The 16,137-nt window shown below is 42.0% G+C and overlaps 2 protein-coding genes across 4 annotated transcripts; one reads left to right on the top strand and one right to left on the bottom strand.

Moving 5' to 3' along the window:
- Window positions 1-7,401: 7,401 nt before the first annotated feature.
- On the bottom strand, window positions 7,402-9,866 carry atp23 (ATP23 metallopeptidase and ATP synthase assembly factor homolog). The gene is made up of 6 exons (XM_041029713.1): window positions 9,603-9,866; window positions 9,320-9,365; window positions 8,813-8,894; window positions 8,567-8,704; window positions 8,246-8,329; window positions 7,402-8,152 (listed from the first exon to the last, which is right to left on the bottom strand). Exons 1-6 carry the CDS (start codon window positions 9,748-9,750, stop codon window positions 7,949-7,951), a joined length of 702 nt encoding a protein of 233 aa, XP_040885647.1. The 5' UTR covers window positions 9,751-9,866; the 3' UTR covers window positions 7,402-7,948.
- Window positions 9,867-10,317: 451 nt separating this feature from the next.
- On the top strand, window positions 10,318-15,180 carry rpap3 (RNA polymerase II associated protein 3). Of its 3 annotated transcripts, none has more exons than XM_041030634.1 (17): window positions 10,318-10,455; window positions 10,657-10,811; window positions 10,914-11,072; window positions 11,162-11,272; window positions 11,363-11,490; window positions 11,578-11,699; window positions 11,781-11,851; window positions 11,938-12,072; window positions 12,242-12,369; window positions 12,541-12,662; window positions 12,836-12,906; window positions 13,009-13,101; window positions 13,282-13,475; window positions 13,635-13,818; window positions 13,987-14,084; window positions 14,167-14,267; window positions 14,375-15,180. In XM_041030634.1, the coding sequence occupies exons 2-17, from the start codon at window positions 10,665-10,667 to the stop codon at window positions 14,458-14,460; spliced, it is 1,950 nt and encodes a 649-aa protein (XP_040886568.1). In that variant the 5' UTR covers window positions 10,318-10,455; window positions 10,657-10,664; the 3' UTR covers window positions 14,461-15,180. The 3 variants fall into 3 exon arrangements, with proteins under 3 accessions (XP_040886568.1, XP_040886567.1, XP_040886566.1); XM_041030633.1 differs by having other exon boundaries at window positions 10,657-10,817; XM_041030632.1 differs by having other exon boundaries at window positions 10,657-10,817; window positions 10,911-11,072.
- The last annotated feature ends 957 nt before the right edge of the window (window positions 15,181-16,137 follow it).

The following is a 16,137-nucleotide window of genomic DNA, read 5'->3' as shown; positions in this document are numbered from 1 at the left end:
TCCATTTAGGCACATACTTTCAGGCTAAGTTAACGTGCACTGGGGCCATTCCTCCACCAAAGAGTCTTAAGACGGAAACCAGAGAGGGTTGCTCCTTGTTCTGAATTATCAGCCATGTGTAAACTACAAGTCCCATACCACATCAGGATTAGCACTCCTCTCATTAGCTTTGGCATAACGCCAACTACAAATGTGAGATCAGTGGTCGTCAGGAGGCCCAGTCAAGACGAGAGCCGCCCTCACATGTGTCGTTCACGGCGACACATGTCATAAACTCACTGTCTTGCCATCAATCTGAGGACCTAACTGCTTCAGCAGCACATGGAAGCCCAGCCTGAGGACAGGGGACCATGCCCTGAGCCTCTATCCCACACAGTGGAGCCCCATTCCCTTGACCGGACCTGCCTGTGGATACACCTCTGGATGAAGTCCTAACATTGTCCATGATGAACTGAAGACAAATGTAAGTGCATCATTTACTGCTGTGTGAGAAAATAGGTTTGCATTTGATTTGGACATTTATTTCATGAGATAATTATTTAAAAGTTTCAAATCACAGACTGTCTCCTATATGTTACAGCCTCTCCTTAATGTCAGCAATTACTTTTACATCACAGCTGCATCTCTCAGTAAATATATAAAGGTCTAAAACCACAGTGAGCATAAACATCACCTCCCAAATTTAGCAGTGAACATTGTGATAAATATGGTGTACAAGAAATAACAATGTCTCGCCGCCCCTGAATGGGGATGTGTAATGATATTCATAAAGAGACCACCTACTGGGGGCACAGGAAAAACTGTTCCTTAGCAACAACATACACGTTCTTACAAGCTACATCTTGGGAAAGTTTGACCAGATTGGGATGCAAACAGCAGAAAACCTTTAACTAGGCCACGTTATGAATCTGCTTCCTATGGTTGAGTATCTAGGTGGCTCATTTGGCACAAATTCCCCATCCAACTAATAATACATACTGCATATATAAAAAAAAAAAGAGAAAACAACATGAAGAGAATACAAGCAAGTGTGTGGTATGTTGCTAACTCTGATAGTTCAGGAGTATTTCCATTTAATGTAATTAACTCAGGAGTCCTGCTCATGATGAGGGTGGAAATCTATTCAAAGTGAAACCACCTTATGAGGAAATAGAGCATTCTGTTATACCTTCCCCTGAAGATGTTATATCTGTTACTGTATGACGCAGAATCATACTATAGACTATTTAATGGATGAGGTCCATCTCGCCACCAGCATGATAGTGTGTGCAGTTTCTTAATCTGATGGTGTTAGACTGAGGGTGATTTTTGTGGTACTTAAAGCACACTTGCTGTTACCCAAACCACAGCTGATCAAAGGCAGCAGATGACTTAAAAGCATCACTCTGCAAAGAGCTCACAGAGGTCAACTGATAAGACATTATCTTCTGGGTACAGCACTTTCAGAAAAATTATCAACAACAACAACAACACCAAAAATCAGCACACTGAGGTGAAAAATGGCAGCATTCAGAATCCTCTTTTCCTGCACCTGGAGACCGGGCCGTTTGTAAAGATTCCTGAAGGTAAAGATAACTCATCTGTAGCAGGGTTTGCTGTCACTTAACTGACTGATCTTTGAACAGTGATGTTGAGGAAGATGCCAGTAGAAAGGCTTCACTGCCCTCTTGTGGTGAGAAGATACGGCAATCGTCCAGCTCAGTCAGACCCTGGAAGAAACCCTGTAGGGGCTCGACATGTGTGCAGTGTGTGCCTGATGAGTCACATGGAGGGTATGACAGGCCAGAGGGAACTAAGGAGAGCTTTCTGTTCACTACAGTAACAGGCTTGGTTTGACCTGGAAGCAGGTCAGACAGCTTGAAAGTGGACTGACTGAGAGGGAAGAAACTGACGGAGGGGTAAGTCACAACATGTGAGAAGCAAGATTCTGTTTATCTAACTGCAAGCTGAGGACAGTGTTTAATAGTGTATGTTAACAGGACACCTTCGAGGATAGTGTAACAGACTAGGTCATATTTGAATTTCTTGGTAGGCATCTCAAGCTCAGGAGTGCCAGGTCTCTTGCTGCTTGGCAGGCTCACACCGGCAGACGGCCTCATGCGAGACACCTGTAGGAGACTCTTCAGACCAGGTGTGTTTTGTCTTTTGTGTTTGGTTCATCATCCTTTCCCTGTTCAGATGAAGTTGCTGAACAGGGAGAAGGTTTCTCAGACTGAGGCCAGCCTTTCCTCTTTGTGCCTGGCTGGCCTGCTCTGAAATCCTTTTGTGTGTGCCACTGTGTATTCACAGCTAAGATGCTCCCTCTGAACTTATGTAGCTGATATCGTCTTCATATATGTTAAACCTGGCTGAAGGCTGCAACAGCACAAAATAAAAATATGATTTCTAATTTTACATAACAAACAGGAAGTTCAGTGTTCAAACAGAACCATAACATCACGTTCTCACTTGTTGGTCTTCCTGGGTCCAGCAAAGGACCGAAGATAAACGTGAGCCAGGGACACACTCACATTTCTCTCCAGAATTCCCACCAGGAGTCTGATTTTAGACTCCACAAGGCCGACCCTGAGAGAGCGAACAAAACATAATGTTCAGAAAGAGGAAAGCACAAGAGTCGCTGGAAATAAAATATTAAAACCGGGTTTCTCTCTCAAAGAGACGCACAGACACGAAGGAGAAGCCTTTTCACCCAAAGATGTAACATTGTCTGCGAAAATGTCTACATTCCTTCCAGTTTTGCTAAAATTTGTCTTCTGATTTTCTTCACCCTGTGTACTCATCGTTCAAGACGCTGCCTCTCTGTAGCAGAAGCTGCTCGCAGCAGAATGTAATGCCTTGAAACATAAGAGACCGAACAATGGCAACAGATGTCACAGCATTGTGCCTTCGTACACAGGCTGGGGTCTCACTGCATGAATATTAATTCCTATTTTACCAAGAGATAAAGATAGTAGTGGATTACTTTCTGATCAATATGTTTAAAGCAGGTCAAGTTACTGCACCATCTTCATTATGTCCGTTATAAACTTTAAACGTAACAAATCTAGTTTGAAGGATAAAACCTGTGTTTGGAAATGTAAGTGATTTTTTTTTAATGTCAAAACTCGAACACGATATTAGAAATGAACACTAAAGGCTGTACACAGCTGCTCACTGTCAATCGGCTCCTCCTCAAGATAATAACTGTATCAGGAGACATATCAAGGACTCTGCCTTGATGTGGCTCATTTGCCAAATAACTGAACTGAACAAATATCTGAAGTGAAACAGCATAATAAGAGCTTAGAAATGACAGTATAAAAAATACAAGAATGATCCATTTCATCTAAAATTACCTGAACAGATTTCAGTCGCAATAATAACAAGCAAAAACATGTCCACACACACTCATACCGTGTTCGATCTCATTATGATGGTTAAGGTGGAGGGAGACGCCGCTGAATGATGTGCTCTGCTGCGGGGATGCTGGGGTATGATGGGTATTATGTGGCAGCTGTCACTTAGATTAATCTGGAAATGCAGAAGTACACAGATTTTCAGCTTCCCCTTGTTTGACATTTAATGATCACCAGCTGACATGATTCTTTGTCTGTAGCCTAAATTCTTAATAAAAATCCTGCTGAGGCCTCGCCCTGGGATCCCACAGAGGGAGGCTGTTGAAGCATACTGTTTCGCCCGTATTACGTGCACACGCCTGGTTTTGAGACTAATTAAACACCATAAAGATGCGTGATGTAGTCCATGGTAACACGCTGATTAGTTTGAGGCAACCCCAGCCTGTTGAACCTTCTCACCTCATTCACCTTTGTTAAGGTGAATGAGGTAAAATGTTGGTCATATATCTCTATGCTGAATTGTAACAAACTCATTCACTCATGAGTTATGTGAGGTGTTGTGCAAAGCAAGGCCACCAGGAAAGCTAGCCGGTGCATTTAATGAATGAAATGAAGCTATACAAGTGGCACAGATGTTATTATAGATCCTCTGCAATGCAGTCAGAGCAGGCTCAGAGAGATAATCCACCTCAGTTTATTTGCAATGTTCATATATAATTACTATTGTTTCTCTGGTAAAAAAATGAATTACTGTTGAATTGAATTAAGTCTGAGGTAGGTCAGATTTTTTCGATTTCTGTCTCCACCTCAGTGGAGATGAATTAACTTTCATCAGTGGTGCTCATAGAATTCACAAGCATTCAACAGCCTGCCTTTCCAGGGTCCTTGCTACTGAAGACACTCAACAGCACGCGCTGTTTACAGTTTTCATAGAAATTACTCTGCGGTGAAAAGGAAAACAGTTCACAGTGAGGCTGGGGGATAATCCAGAGAAAATATGTGTTTGTGTGATTTGCATCAGCCAAGTGTTATGTCACGGTTAGAGATGCTCTGACTTTGAGAGAGTCGTGCCAAAAAGTTGTGTTCAATTTACATAAATTTACAATATAACATGAGAGTATACAAAGCTGATCTCTGCCAACTTTAAACACCTCCTTAATTAATCCTCAACTTGCACACATAATTAATTGATTTACATGCCCACCCCCACCCCCACTGCGGGCTCAAACTGTGCTTCCCTGCTGGGGAAGTTAATTGTCAGGTTAGACGGTTCGCCTCCAGAGGATTTGTGCTGTGAATTATAATGATTTCAGCTTTTTCTTCTTCCACTGCTAGCATCGCCTGTTAACAGCCTAATGAATTAAACCGCAAAAAAAGTATTTTTATAAAGATTATTAAGTAAAACCGATGCTTTCTGTTGGTCATGCATAAATTGAAGTAATGAAGTAGAAGAAGAAATGTTGCTGGTTTTAACATGTGAAGTGTGGGAATGTTTCACGTTTCATTTAAAACTCACATATAAAGTTCCTGATTTGATATCTTGGCCTAAATAATCAGGCTTTACTACATTACTGCTCATTAAACCTGTAAAAGACACCTCCTGTTTTTGTGCACAAACCTGAAAATAATGTTCCCAAAATAAAAAGTTTACCATTCTTGATTACAGTTATAATCCCTGTGGAAAAATCTTGGGAGCCATAGCCAGATATCTGAGCCAACTCTGTGTCAACAGCTGTTGCAGCTGTATGGGGATCCTGATGCAACGACTCCCATTTATCCATACCATATATATATAGGTCTGGGAGAAGCACTATGAATCCACTGGCTTGTGCATCCCCCTCATGGGTGGGTTTAAGGATAATTCTGCTAATAGCATACTGTACAACTGCTGTAAATTGTCTTGTTTTTTTTAAAAGTTGTTTCTCTTTTTCTTTCCTATATTGTAGATATTTATCCTCGTATATTTGTGCGTCGGCTGATAAAACAAGCTTCACGGTGGCCATCTTTAGATATGCACCCTTGTCCTCAATCAGCTGAATATAATTGTTCTCCTCGGGCTAAAGACCAGGTGAGTGGACTCAATATATTTTCTTTGTTCAAGTGTCTCCCCAGAGTGCTGCAGATGGGACAGAAAAATGACCGTGGTGGCCAAAGGATGCCATGTCGTCCAGCTTTTCCCCGGGTCCTTCCTCTGCCTCTTTCTTTCAGTCATGTTCATTTCAAAGTCGTCCGAGACCTTGAGAAGCAAATGTGTGTGAAGCGCCTCTTCCCCCAAAAACTCATCAAACATTTCTTTGAAATGTATCTCTGTATTGTGCGGAAACATCCATGGTCCTCTTCAAGGCCAGCTCTACCAATATCTCGGTACTTTTCAAATTCAGGAGTTGGCAAATTCATTATCAACTCCGCCCCCGTGATGAGCAGACACCTTAAAACTTAAAACTCAAAGGCAAGTGGGTGTCCTCGCTCTTCATTGCCTCTCCATGCTACAACTAAATCTGGCATTATTCTAATTAATGAGATGAGTTCATTAGTGCTCTCGGGGTTAATGTGTTGTCCTACAGCAGATTAGTGAAGGGATTTCAGCGTTGCTGGAGCATCCTAATTAGATCACAGTGGGTGCTACCTGCTTAAATAGATGGAATAATGAAAGTCGTCACTCTTCTCAGCGGCAACTTGATTACTGTGCCCTATCTCTGCTCATAAAAGGCCCAACATTCACCTGGAACGGGATTCAATGAAATTAATTCAGTTATATATACCAATAAAACAGTAACACCAGCTCCTTGTCAGGTCTGGATTGGACTCTCTTGGGCCTGATAATGAGGATTAGTGGGTCAAAACTCCCATCTGGTGGACTTAGATGGTATTGCAGACATGAATGAGGGGTTAAGACTTGGTTTTCACTGCTGTAGAACACAAACTGATCACAATATAGTGGCACACTAGGGCATTCATAATGAATCATGTGGCAGGGAAATATTGCATTACACATCATTACAATTTTCTAGCTATTGTAACAGGGAGTCAGAGAAAGTGTTTTGCCCCCCAACAATAATAATGTACATTAACAGTAACAAGTAATTTGAATTTTACATGTTCACCATCAACCTTATAAGTTTATAATGTTTACAGTTTGTTGCAAGGACTTGAACTCATGACCCGGTGTTCCTTAAATCCTGGCTTCAGTTCTGTACACGAGCATGAAATAAGTCCACTTACAAATGCACAGGCTTGTTTGGCATGTCTAATTGTATCAAATGTATTTAGCAGCTAACATTTGATATGTGCACAATTCCATTGGTAATTCTGTTGTTTTGTATGATTTCTTTATTTAGCTTACTCGGGTGTACTGGGGTGTATGACATCCAAAATCCAAATATCATTTCTGTCTTTTGTTGTCTTGTGTTTGTCTCCCATTAATCCCGCTGCCTTGAAGCTGTTCTCACCATTTTCTCTGTTAAGCTTTAAAAGTAACCTAATCTTCTTTGCTCGTCCTATCCCACCCACTCGCCTTGTTGTTGTTCGAGCCCACACTCGTCTTGTGTGTCCCTCGTGTTTTCTAAGTAGAAAATATAGATAAGTGGCATATTACACTCCAGCAGCAGACACGCTGAGTGACTTTGTGATTATGATGCAGAGGGTGTTGTCTTTGAGATATGCAGAAGAGGAGGGGGAGGAAATGGAGGAGGAAGGGGGATTATGAGGCTAATTCCCTTATAACTTTTTCCCTCATTAATCTTTGCGGAGGGATACGAGGTTCTTTAAATGCTAATGTCCAATAAAGATCGCAGCAATGACATTTTACTGTGGCGGCACAGATGTGAACAAAGTTGACCGTGTTGTTGTGGAAAAACTTTTCTCACTTTACTCATCAAGTCTTGCATGTTAATTCAGAGGATCCTCTCACAGGATTAAACATAAATGTGTTATAATCAGTAATATACTTATTTATCCTCGTTCGCAAAGTCAGAAATTCAAACATTTTGCTCCAAGGTTGAATGCAACAGGCACCTCTTATACTCAAAAACAACTCTGAGGTAGTTTAAAGTCTAGAAAAGGTGAGACACAAACATAAAAATCTTACTTTTTCAGAGGAATCGAACTTTAATTCAAATACATTTGATTCTGTTTAATTTAAGCATCAGCTCTATTTACAAGAAATTAGTGGCAACAAGATGAAGAACCAACAGTCAGAGAAATACATCCTTGGTTGTCATCAAAGGACTTTCACAGCAAACACTAATGGACAGAAAGGAAATTATGTATTTCCTTAAAAGCACCCATCGATCACCTAAAAACAAAATGACAAAAATCACTGGTGCCTCAGCTAATACTTCAAACACAGAGCAAAATCAGTCCTTACGATCCCTTTTTACAGAATTAGTGTCCGAAAGGTAGAAAAGGAAATGTACTGTAGCTCCTTCCTTTGCTTTAATATTCCAAGGACGAATCATTCTCTGAATATCCCTTCTGAAAGCATATGATTGTTTTCAACACACAGTCATTCTGTTGAGGCTTTTATGCTGGCCAAGGCCCTGATGCTGCAAAGCTCGTGTCAGCATCACCGCCAGTCACAGCACCCTTAGGAGTAAAATGAGAATGTGACAACACTAGAGGTTTGCATAGTATCGATCTCTGTTCTCATAATCTCTGTAGGCAAACTTGGCATCCTTTTTGCTGTGCGGGATTCGTCCGAAGGGCACGTGGTCGTTGAAACACGTCTCGAAGACCTCGTCCACTATTTTCTCTGCCTCCTCTCGGTTAATTTTCCTCACAGCCAGGATGGAGCGGAGGGCGCGGCCTCTGACGCATTGCTGTGAGAGGAAATATAGTGAGTTAAGAGTTGGATTAGAGAGATGGAGCTGACAACTGCCATTCAGAGTTCACGTTTATCCTAAAGCAGGTACCTGATGATGCTGCTTCAAGCCGAAGTTGAATCTGGCCATTTCATTGCTAAAGGAGCAGTCTCCACTGAGGTTAGCTGCCCGAATCTGAAACAGTGACACAAAATTTATACATACAAAGAACATGAGACTTTTATTTGCTTCTCTTATATTAGAAAAAAACTACCACTGAGTCAAAGAGAAAATGATAACATCCATGGATCATCCATGACGACCGACCGGGACATAATGACAAAGGTTCACTGGCAGAAATAAAACTCAATCAGTGTAGAATCGATAAGGCATATGAAGTAAATGCAGTGTGTTGAACACATTTTCACTCACCTCAGAACAAGCTAGGTGTCTTAGGTTACTGAACCAGTCCACATGGGCCCGGCAGTGATCAAAGGCGTGGATGAGCTCATGTGTGACCACTCGGTTCATGTGGGACTGCTGGTGGATGTTGTTCTGACACAAAACAATCTACAAAAGGAAACACAACATCATCACCACTGACAAGCTGTCTTATTCCAGCTCAATCTGCAATATGTACATATATATATATTTCTATACTGCCTTTATCTTTCTTACTTGAGAAGAAGCTGCATCGAAGCCACCGCTGACGGTCCCATCACAATCTTCACAGGAGAAATGTCGATCTTTGAATACTTTGCTGTGTTCAGAGGACAAAGTAAAGTCATCCTGATGCTATTTAATCTGTTTACTTTGCTGCAGTAATAATCTTTTAAGCTTTGAAGTATCCAAAACAAACCAGCTCAAACTGAAATTCCTGTTAAATTATTTTCAAAGTGTTAAAAGTGCCAATGAAGTGGAGAGAGCAAACCTTATTAAATACAATATTAAACGGCACAGGCTCATTTTAAGGGACAACTGAAGGACCTAGCCATGTTAGCTGGAGTATGTAGTACCAGTCAAGTTTGTTTGTTTGTTTACTGTTTATTTACTTAACATGACACTATTATTATTATTATTTAATAACAGAACTACTATTAGCAGCAACATTTGCAAAATAATTAAAGTAAAATTAAACATAAAAAGGGCAAATACAGGCGTAATTTGTTTAAAACACATACTAACCACCCTGAACTTTTCATGGCACTGAGGAGGAGTTTGGCATACGGACCTAAAGGAGACAGAGACCGGTTAGAGCGAAATGTCATCAGCATGCACTGACAGGAGCTAGCACTAATAGCTAACGCTGAGCTAGCTAACGTTAGCTGCTAATCATACAACGGGTTAAACATTAATGTTGCACAGGTATATTAATCACAACCACAACGGAAAGAAACTTATGTATATTGCAATATATCCGAAATGCCATTCTCTTTAAAAGGGTTGATTAGCTAACGAGAACACTCACTAGTTTCCATTGCAAACTGTAACATGACCTGACACTTGTGGTTGAAAGTGAACAGACTCTCAGCGATGGATCCCTTCTTGTACTTCCCCGTGTGCCTCTCCGGGAATAAGTCGTATCCATATTCCTCCTCTTGTTTAGTCTGGTCCATTGTGAGAAACGTTGCCTACAAGTGGGAAATGTTAGCATTAAGTTTCCCTGGTTAGCTACCGCAAGCTAGCAAGAGAGGTCATTACTGTTTTGCAGATCACATGGTAGCAGTAGGTCAAAGGTAATGAACAGGATTTTTTTCTTTTCTTTTTTTTATTTGATTTAAATCACTGTCAAACAAAGAAGTCAATAAATACAATTCATTTTATTGAAATATATATATATTAAAAAGTAATAAAATGTGCGCTTTTAAAAATGAAGTTTCGTTAGAGACTAGTGTACGGTATAGATCGTCTATTCAGGACATGCTTGAAGCTGAATGTGTGGTCCAAAACCAGTAGACGCTCAGGGGCATTTTTTTAATGTAGACATGTTTGCCTGTATAACGTAATAACAGACATTACAGAGTCACAAAAACGCTAATGTGCATCTTCCAAAACTTTAAATCGATACTCACTGAATGTTGTTGTTTGGAGGAAACTTTTGCAAAGTGACAAGTGCGTCAAAACCTTTAGGGGTAGACCATCTATTTTTTTCATAGACGATCTTTGGTTACGCCTGGCGCAGGAGCAGCATCACCACGGCTGTCATGGCTCCGGACATAAACAGAAAGCGGTGAATAACGACACGTTTTGTTGTAGTACTTCGCCAAACTCTTTACAGCTACACTTTAACTGTGTTTATCAGCCGAGGAGAGAAGTGACAGGTACGTTACAAGGTTCAAGTAACTACAGAGTCCCTTTTATTCACTTTATTCTCTCTTAACGTTTCTTCTAGCTAGCTGCTAGCTTCGAACGCATGACAGCGTGATTCTCGTGTTTCCTTTTTGGCTGCAATACGGACTTCAAGACAACAACTACAGTAACAAGTGTCAAGAATTTGTCCAAAACAAATGTCGGTTTCACAGGGAATAACATGTCCGGGGGAAACAAAGCCATTGAGTTACAGCTTCAGATGCGGCAAAACGCGGAGGACCTGCACAGCTTCATGAAGGAGCTGGACAGCTGGGAGACAGACATGAAGAAGAGGGACGAGGAGCTGAGGACAGGAGGAGTCCAGGAGGTTCAGGTTTGTTCTTGCTGTACATGTTCGTCCACTTCAGGAGAAGGTCGTGTTCAATATATTCATAAGATGTAAGCATCTTTGTTTTATGTGTTGTAGAAGAAACTCCCACCTGTGCGCAATAAGAACTACAAAACAAAGAAGAGGGAAAAGAAGAAGAAGATGGAGCCTGATGGAAATGGTGACACAAATGCAAAAGAGCCCAGCCAGCCATCGCGGATAAAAGCATACGACTATCGATCATGGGACAAGTTTGATGTGGTAGCTAATGCATCCTTATAAGATACACTTCTAAGAATCAGTGAAGTGGTGGAACAGCAGACTGATGATCTGTGCTTCTGTGTTGGCAGGACAAGGCTCTGACAGAGATGGATAAAGAGGAAAGTCCAGCAGAGTCAAATGATTCTGACTCAGAGGAAGCAGCGGTTGATCAGGAGAAAGCGCTGGCAGAGAAGGAAAAGGTAAACACTGCACGAGAAATACTTCACATGAATAAATGAAGAAGAGATGAAAATGATTCCTTTCCTAAAATATTTTGTTTTTATTTTCAGGGTAATAACTTTTTCAAAGAGGGGAAGTATGACGACGCCATCGAATGTTACACCAGAGGGATGGGTGCAGATCCTTACAACCCTGTGCTTCCCACTAACCGAGCCACCTCCTTCTTCAGACTCAAAAAGTAAATCACATATCTGCTGTATTGTGCTGAAAGACCATATGACATGTTTTGTTGCTTTGTAAATTAACAAGACTTTGCTCTTTGCAGGTATGCCGTGGCAGAGTCCGACTGCAACTTGGCGATCGCTCTGGACAGCAACTACTACAAAGCGTATGCACGAAGAGGAGCAGCACGGTTTGCACTGAAGAAATACGAATCTGCATTAGAAGGTGACAAACCAGTAAAAAAGATCAGATTGTCTCTCAGTCTTGAGAGCACTGCGCTAACAATGAAAATCTGCTTCTGAATAGATTATGAGATGGTTCTCAAGCTTGATCCTGGGAACACGGAAGCTCAGAAGGAAGTGAAGAAAATCAAAGAGGTGAGTGCGAAATGATCATTTCGAGTTGGCTTCATTTCTCAAGTCTTCCTCTCTTTTGTTTGATCCTTTTCCTTTGCTGGTTTCAGGAGCTCGGACATGAGGCGCCAACCGTCCAGAGTGAAGCTGTGCAGCCGCAGGAGGCTCCCACAGTCGACCCTGAGCAGCAGAGGCTGATGGAGGAGCAGCAGAGGAAGCAGGAGGCGGTTCTACAAAAAGACAGAGTACGTTTTTCTGTGGGTTTTCTGCTTGTGCTGAAAACCCACTCAAGATGAATTTCAGCACTGTGTGGGACAGAGGGAAATATTCAGATCCTGATATTCCACAAATAAATCTGTTTATTAGGAAACAATTTTCCAGAGTGGTTTATGTTTGGTAAATGTGCCTTTTTAGGGGAATGCGTATTTCAAAGAGGGGAAGTACGAAGCAGCTGTAGAGTGCTACAGCCGAGGCATGGAGGCAGACGCCATGAACGTCCTTCTTCCCGCCAACAGAGCCATGGCGTTCCTCAAGCTGGAGAAGTAAGTACAACACCAACATTTTACATTATTACTTCGGGATTCTTTTTTGTTCCTCTATAGAGGATATCTTCTTTTCAAAGAGCTGTATTTGCAAAAATATTGTCCTACAGTTGAAAAACAGCCCCATACTAAAAGCCGACCTCCTCCTGTTATGTTTTCTATTTGTTTCAGATATAAGGAGGCAGAGGAGGACTGCACTAAAGCCATTTATCTGGACAGTACTTACTCTAAGGCTTTTGCTCGCCGTGGCACAGCCAGAGTGGCTTTAGGGAAACTGGAGGAGGCAAAACAAGGTACAACACTGTCTATAGGCAAACAGGAGGAACAGCTTTATATCTGTAGCAGATATAGCTGTATTCTTCTTTCTGTCTACTATTGACTATTACACTGAAATAATGAGAGGAAAAGTTTTGTTGTTCTGTTTTGTTGCTTAAAAACATAGTTTGTGTGTGTGTGTGTGCCTCAGATTTTCAGGAGGTGCTGAAACTGGAGCCAGGGAACAAACAGGCCTTGAATGAACTCCAGAAACTCCAGACTGTACGTTTCAAGACCCAGCTGTTAGTTCAAGTGCCCATATTTCAGTAAATGATAAAGTTCAGACTCGAAAACATTAATGCCTCTTTCCTCTTGTTGCATTAGAATGTAGGTTCCAGCGGCCTTCTTCAAACAGAGGACAGCTCACAGAGGAGAGCTGTCGAGCCCATTGACAAACCAACACATCTGCGCTCAACTGTGAGTTGCTCATTTTAACAGAAAAAACAAAAAAGGTGGCGATGAGACATGATTTGTCCAGCAGGTGGCAGTAGGGACATGGGTGTAAATTGAAAGTCTGTACTAGAAGAATTAATCTGACAAACGCAGTCTGTGTTCCTGAAATAGAACTTTATCATCATGTTGTCGGATGTTCCTCAGAAACCTCTGAAGAGGATTGACATCGAGGAGGTCAGTGGAAAGGCGACAGTGCCTCAGGTGGAATCAGGGGGATCCAAGTCCTTTGTCCAGGAAGTGGTGAGGGAGACCGAGGACAGATCCTCTCCGCTGTCAACGTCACCCAGCGCCAAGATGATCAAAATCGAGGAGATAGCAGACGTCCCTGCCTCAGACCAGTAAGTGGCCCTGGTTTATTATTAATTAAAACCATTTGACACATTTTAATCATCACCTTTTTCATTTCATGGTGTCAGTTACTCTGTTTGTTTGTCTGTGTCTCTAACATGTCTGGTAAATTTGGTATTGATTATTGATGTTCTGCTTGTGTTCGCCAGACATCCTCCCAGCAGACAGACAGAACAACCAGCGCAGGAGGTTATCAGTCGTCCACCTGAACCATCAACCAGCTCATCCTCAACAGCAACAGACCTGCCTCCTCCACCCACCAACAGCTTCCAGCTGGAGGCTGACCTGCGCAGGATCGGAAAGCAGCCTGAAGTGATCTACAGATACCTGAGGGTGAGCTGTGTGTTCAGATAAACAGCAAATATGGCTTCAATCTGAAATCATACATTTAATGAAAAAGTTGAGATTTCATGACTTAAATTGTTACACTTCAGATTATAGAATGTTTTTGTTGTTTTGTTTTACTCAGAGTTCTCAGCCTTTTTTTGTCTTGTCTTGCAGCAAATCAAGCCTGAGACGTACGTAAAGATTTTCCACAACTCCCTCGAACCCGACATCCTCAATCAGATCCTGAAGACGCTGCATGAGTTCTACATAAAGTGAGTTCCTTTTAGTTATCGCTCAGCGCAGCCATATTCAATGTTAAAAGACTGTTGTATATTAAGATCAGCTCTTGTGTAGGAATGAAGCGGCGGCTGTTACGCTGGAGGTCCTCAGCAGCCTGGCAAGCGTGAGGCGCTTCGACATGGCCGTCATGTTCATGTCGTCCCCGGAGAAGAAAGGTGGAGTCTCTCTGATGTGCTGTTACAGATGCCTCACGCTTTCATTGTGTCTTTTTCACCCACAGCTTCCACCGTGTTGATAACTGCTGTACTTCTCTCTTCTCTAGTGCTTAAAGAACTGTTCGACTTCCTTCACCGAGCTGAGCTGGAGGAGTCGTCTGTCGCAACCTTACAGAGGAAGTACGGTGTGTGACGCTTCATTTTAGGCAACACACTCAAACCACTCAACACAGACTCAAACTTTGGATTCAAGGCAAATTAAACAATTTAGTTATATTCAGTTCAAAAGAGACTTTCATTGAAGTAGCAGTGTGCGCATCCAGCGTGTTTGGGCTCACGTGCCATTTAAAAAAAAAAAAAAAAGAAAAGCAAGACATCCAATTGAATCCCTAAAAGACAAGGATTTTGTGGAAGCTGTGGAACTTGGTACGCACATACAGTATTGTACTGGTGCTCTTATGATGCTCTGTGAGCTTTTCTTATTACAAACATGTTGGTGTGTTAACATGGAGTCAGACAACTACATCTTTTAGGGGGTTGTACCCCTCTGCTCAGTGTCAATGTCAAAAAAGACCTGGCTATAGAAAACTCTGTGAGTGATAGAGGTGTCAGTTTGACATAGAAGTGTTGAAAACCGAACGACAAATAAAGGTGTATTTTCTAATTTGCGTCTGGGCTGTTAGTCAGCAACTACAAACGTCCAAATTGTTTTGAACTTATCATTTCTTAATCTCAGATGTGTCAGCCGGGTGATGAATTGACACTGGGTAATCAGAAAAAGTACATTACTTCATTGTTTATTAAGTATAATTGTACATATCATTTGGCAAGACAAATGTTCATACATCATGGAAGTAAATGAGGTTATCCTTGTGTAATTAAAACACAGTAACTTTATTATTCAAGCACACGATCCATACGTCTGTGCCCGTCTAATCTTGTTCAGGGTCACAAAGATGTTGGAACCTGTCCCAGCATGCATTGTGCTAAAGGCAGGGAAACACCCTCTTCAAGCAGCCAGTCCATCACAGTCAAAGTACACAATGCTTGAGCAAATATAGCCACGGACATTCAGTAAATGTCATTAATGAAAAGATAACCAAAGTGTATTGTGTGCTCTGTTGTGTACAGAGCGTTTGCAGAGCTGGAGAATGTAGTTTCACTCCAGCGTCTCAACATCCACACCAGTGAGGCTCTGCAGTGAAAAGCGCATAAATCAGAGCTTTAGATTTCGATAGCAGCCGCAGACAAACTCTAAACACACTCAAACCTACAACAGCAGCTTACCTGAGACACTGAGCACCTCGCTGACCACCGCCGTCTTCCCGGTGAACGTGTTCTCAGCCTGGCAGCTGATGGACTCCTTGGAAACAGGGCGGTTCACAGTGATGTCGAGCACGCTGCCCGTCACTGTCTTCCCGTACAGGGTCCACGTGAAGCTGCAGGAAGGACTGCACTGGGCTGAGCACGTAAACCTCGCCGTGACCCCGACTTCGAGAGAGTCCGGTCCTGATATGACCACTTTCTTTGGTCCATCTGCAAACAAAGAGACACGTTACTAAACCATGTCTGTTTTTTTTACTGGATTTTGATATTCCTGCATCTGTTAATCAAGTTAAAGCTGCACAAAGTGAATTAAAACATACGTCCGCTGCTCGAACAGGTGCCGACATGTAAATAAGCTTGCCAGTTTTTGAAAGATGTGTAATCTGTTGCTTCAGTCCCTGATGTTTGCTTACCGGGCACCACCACGATAGTCTCAGCTGTTCTGTTTTTCTCTGTCACAGAGTTAAATGCCACACAGCTGAGAGCAGCCTTGTATGGAGGCGTTACAGGTGTGAATAGTATGGAGTTATTTGTGGACAGGAGT

Source organism: Toxotes jaculatrix, chromosome 22 (assembly GCF_017976425.1).
Source record: "Toxotes jaculatrix isolate fToxJac2 chromosome 22, fToxJac2.pri, whole genome shotgun sequence".
NCBI lineage: Eukaryota > Metazoa > Chordata > Actinopteri > Toxotidae > Toxotes > Toxotes jaculatrix.
The sequence above is the reverse complement of the archived record's forward strand: the minus strand, read 5'-3'. Positions and strand labels throughout refer to the sequence as shown.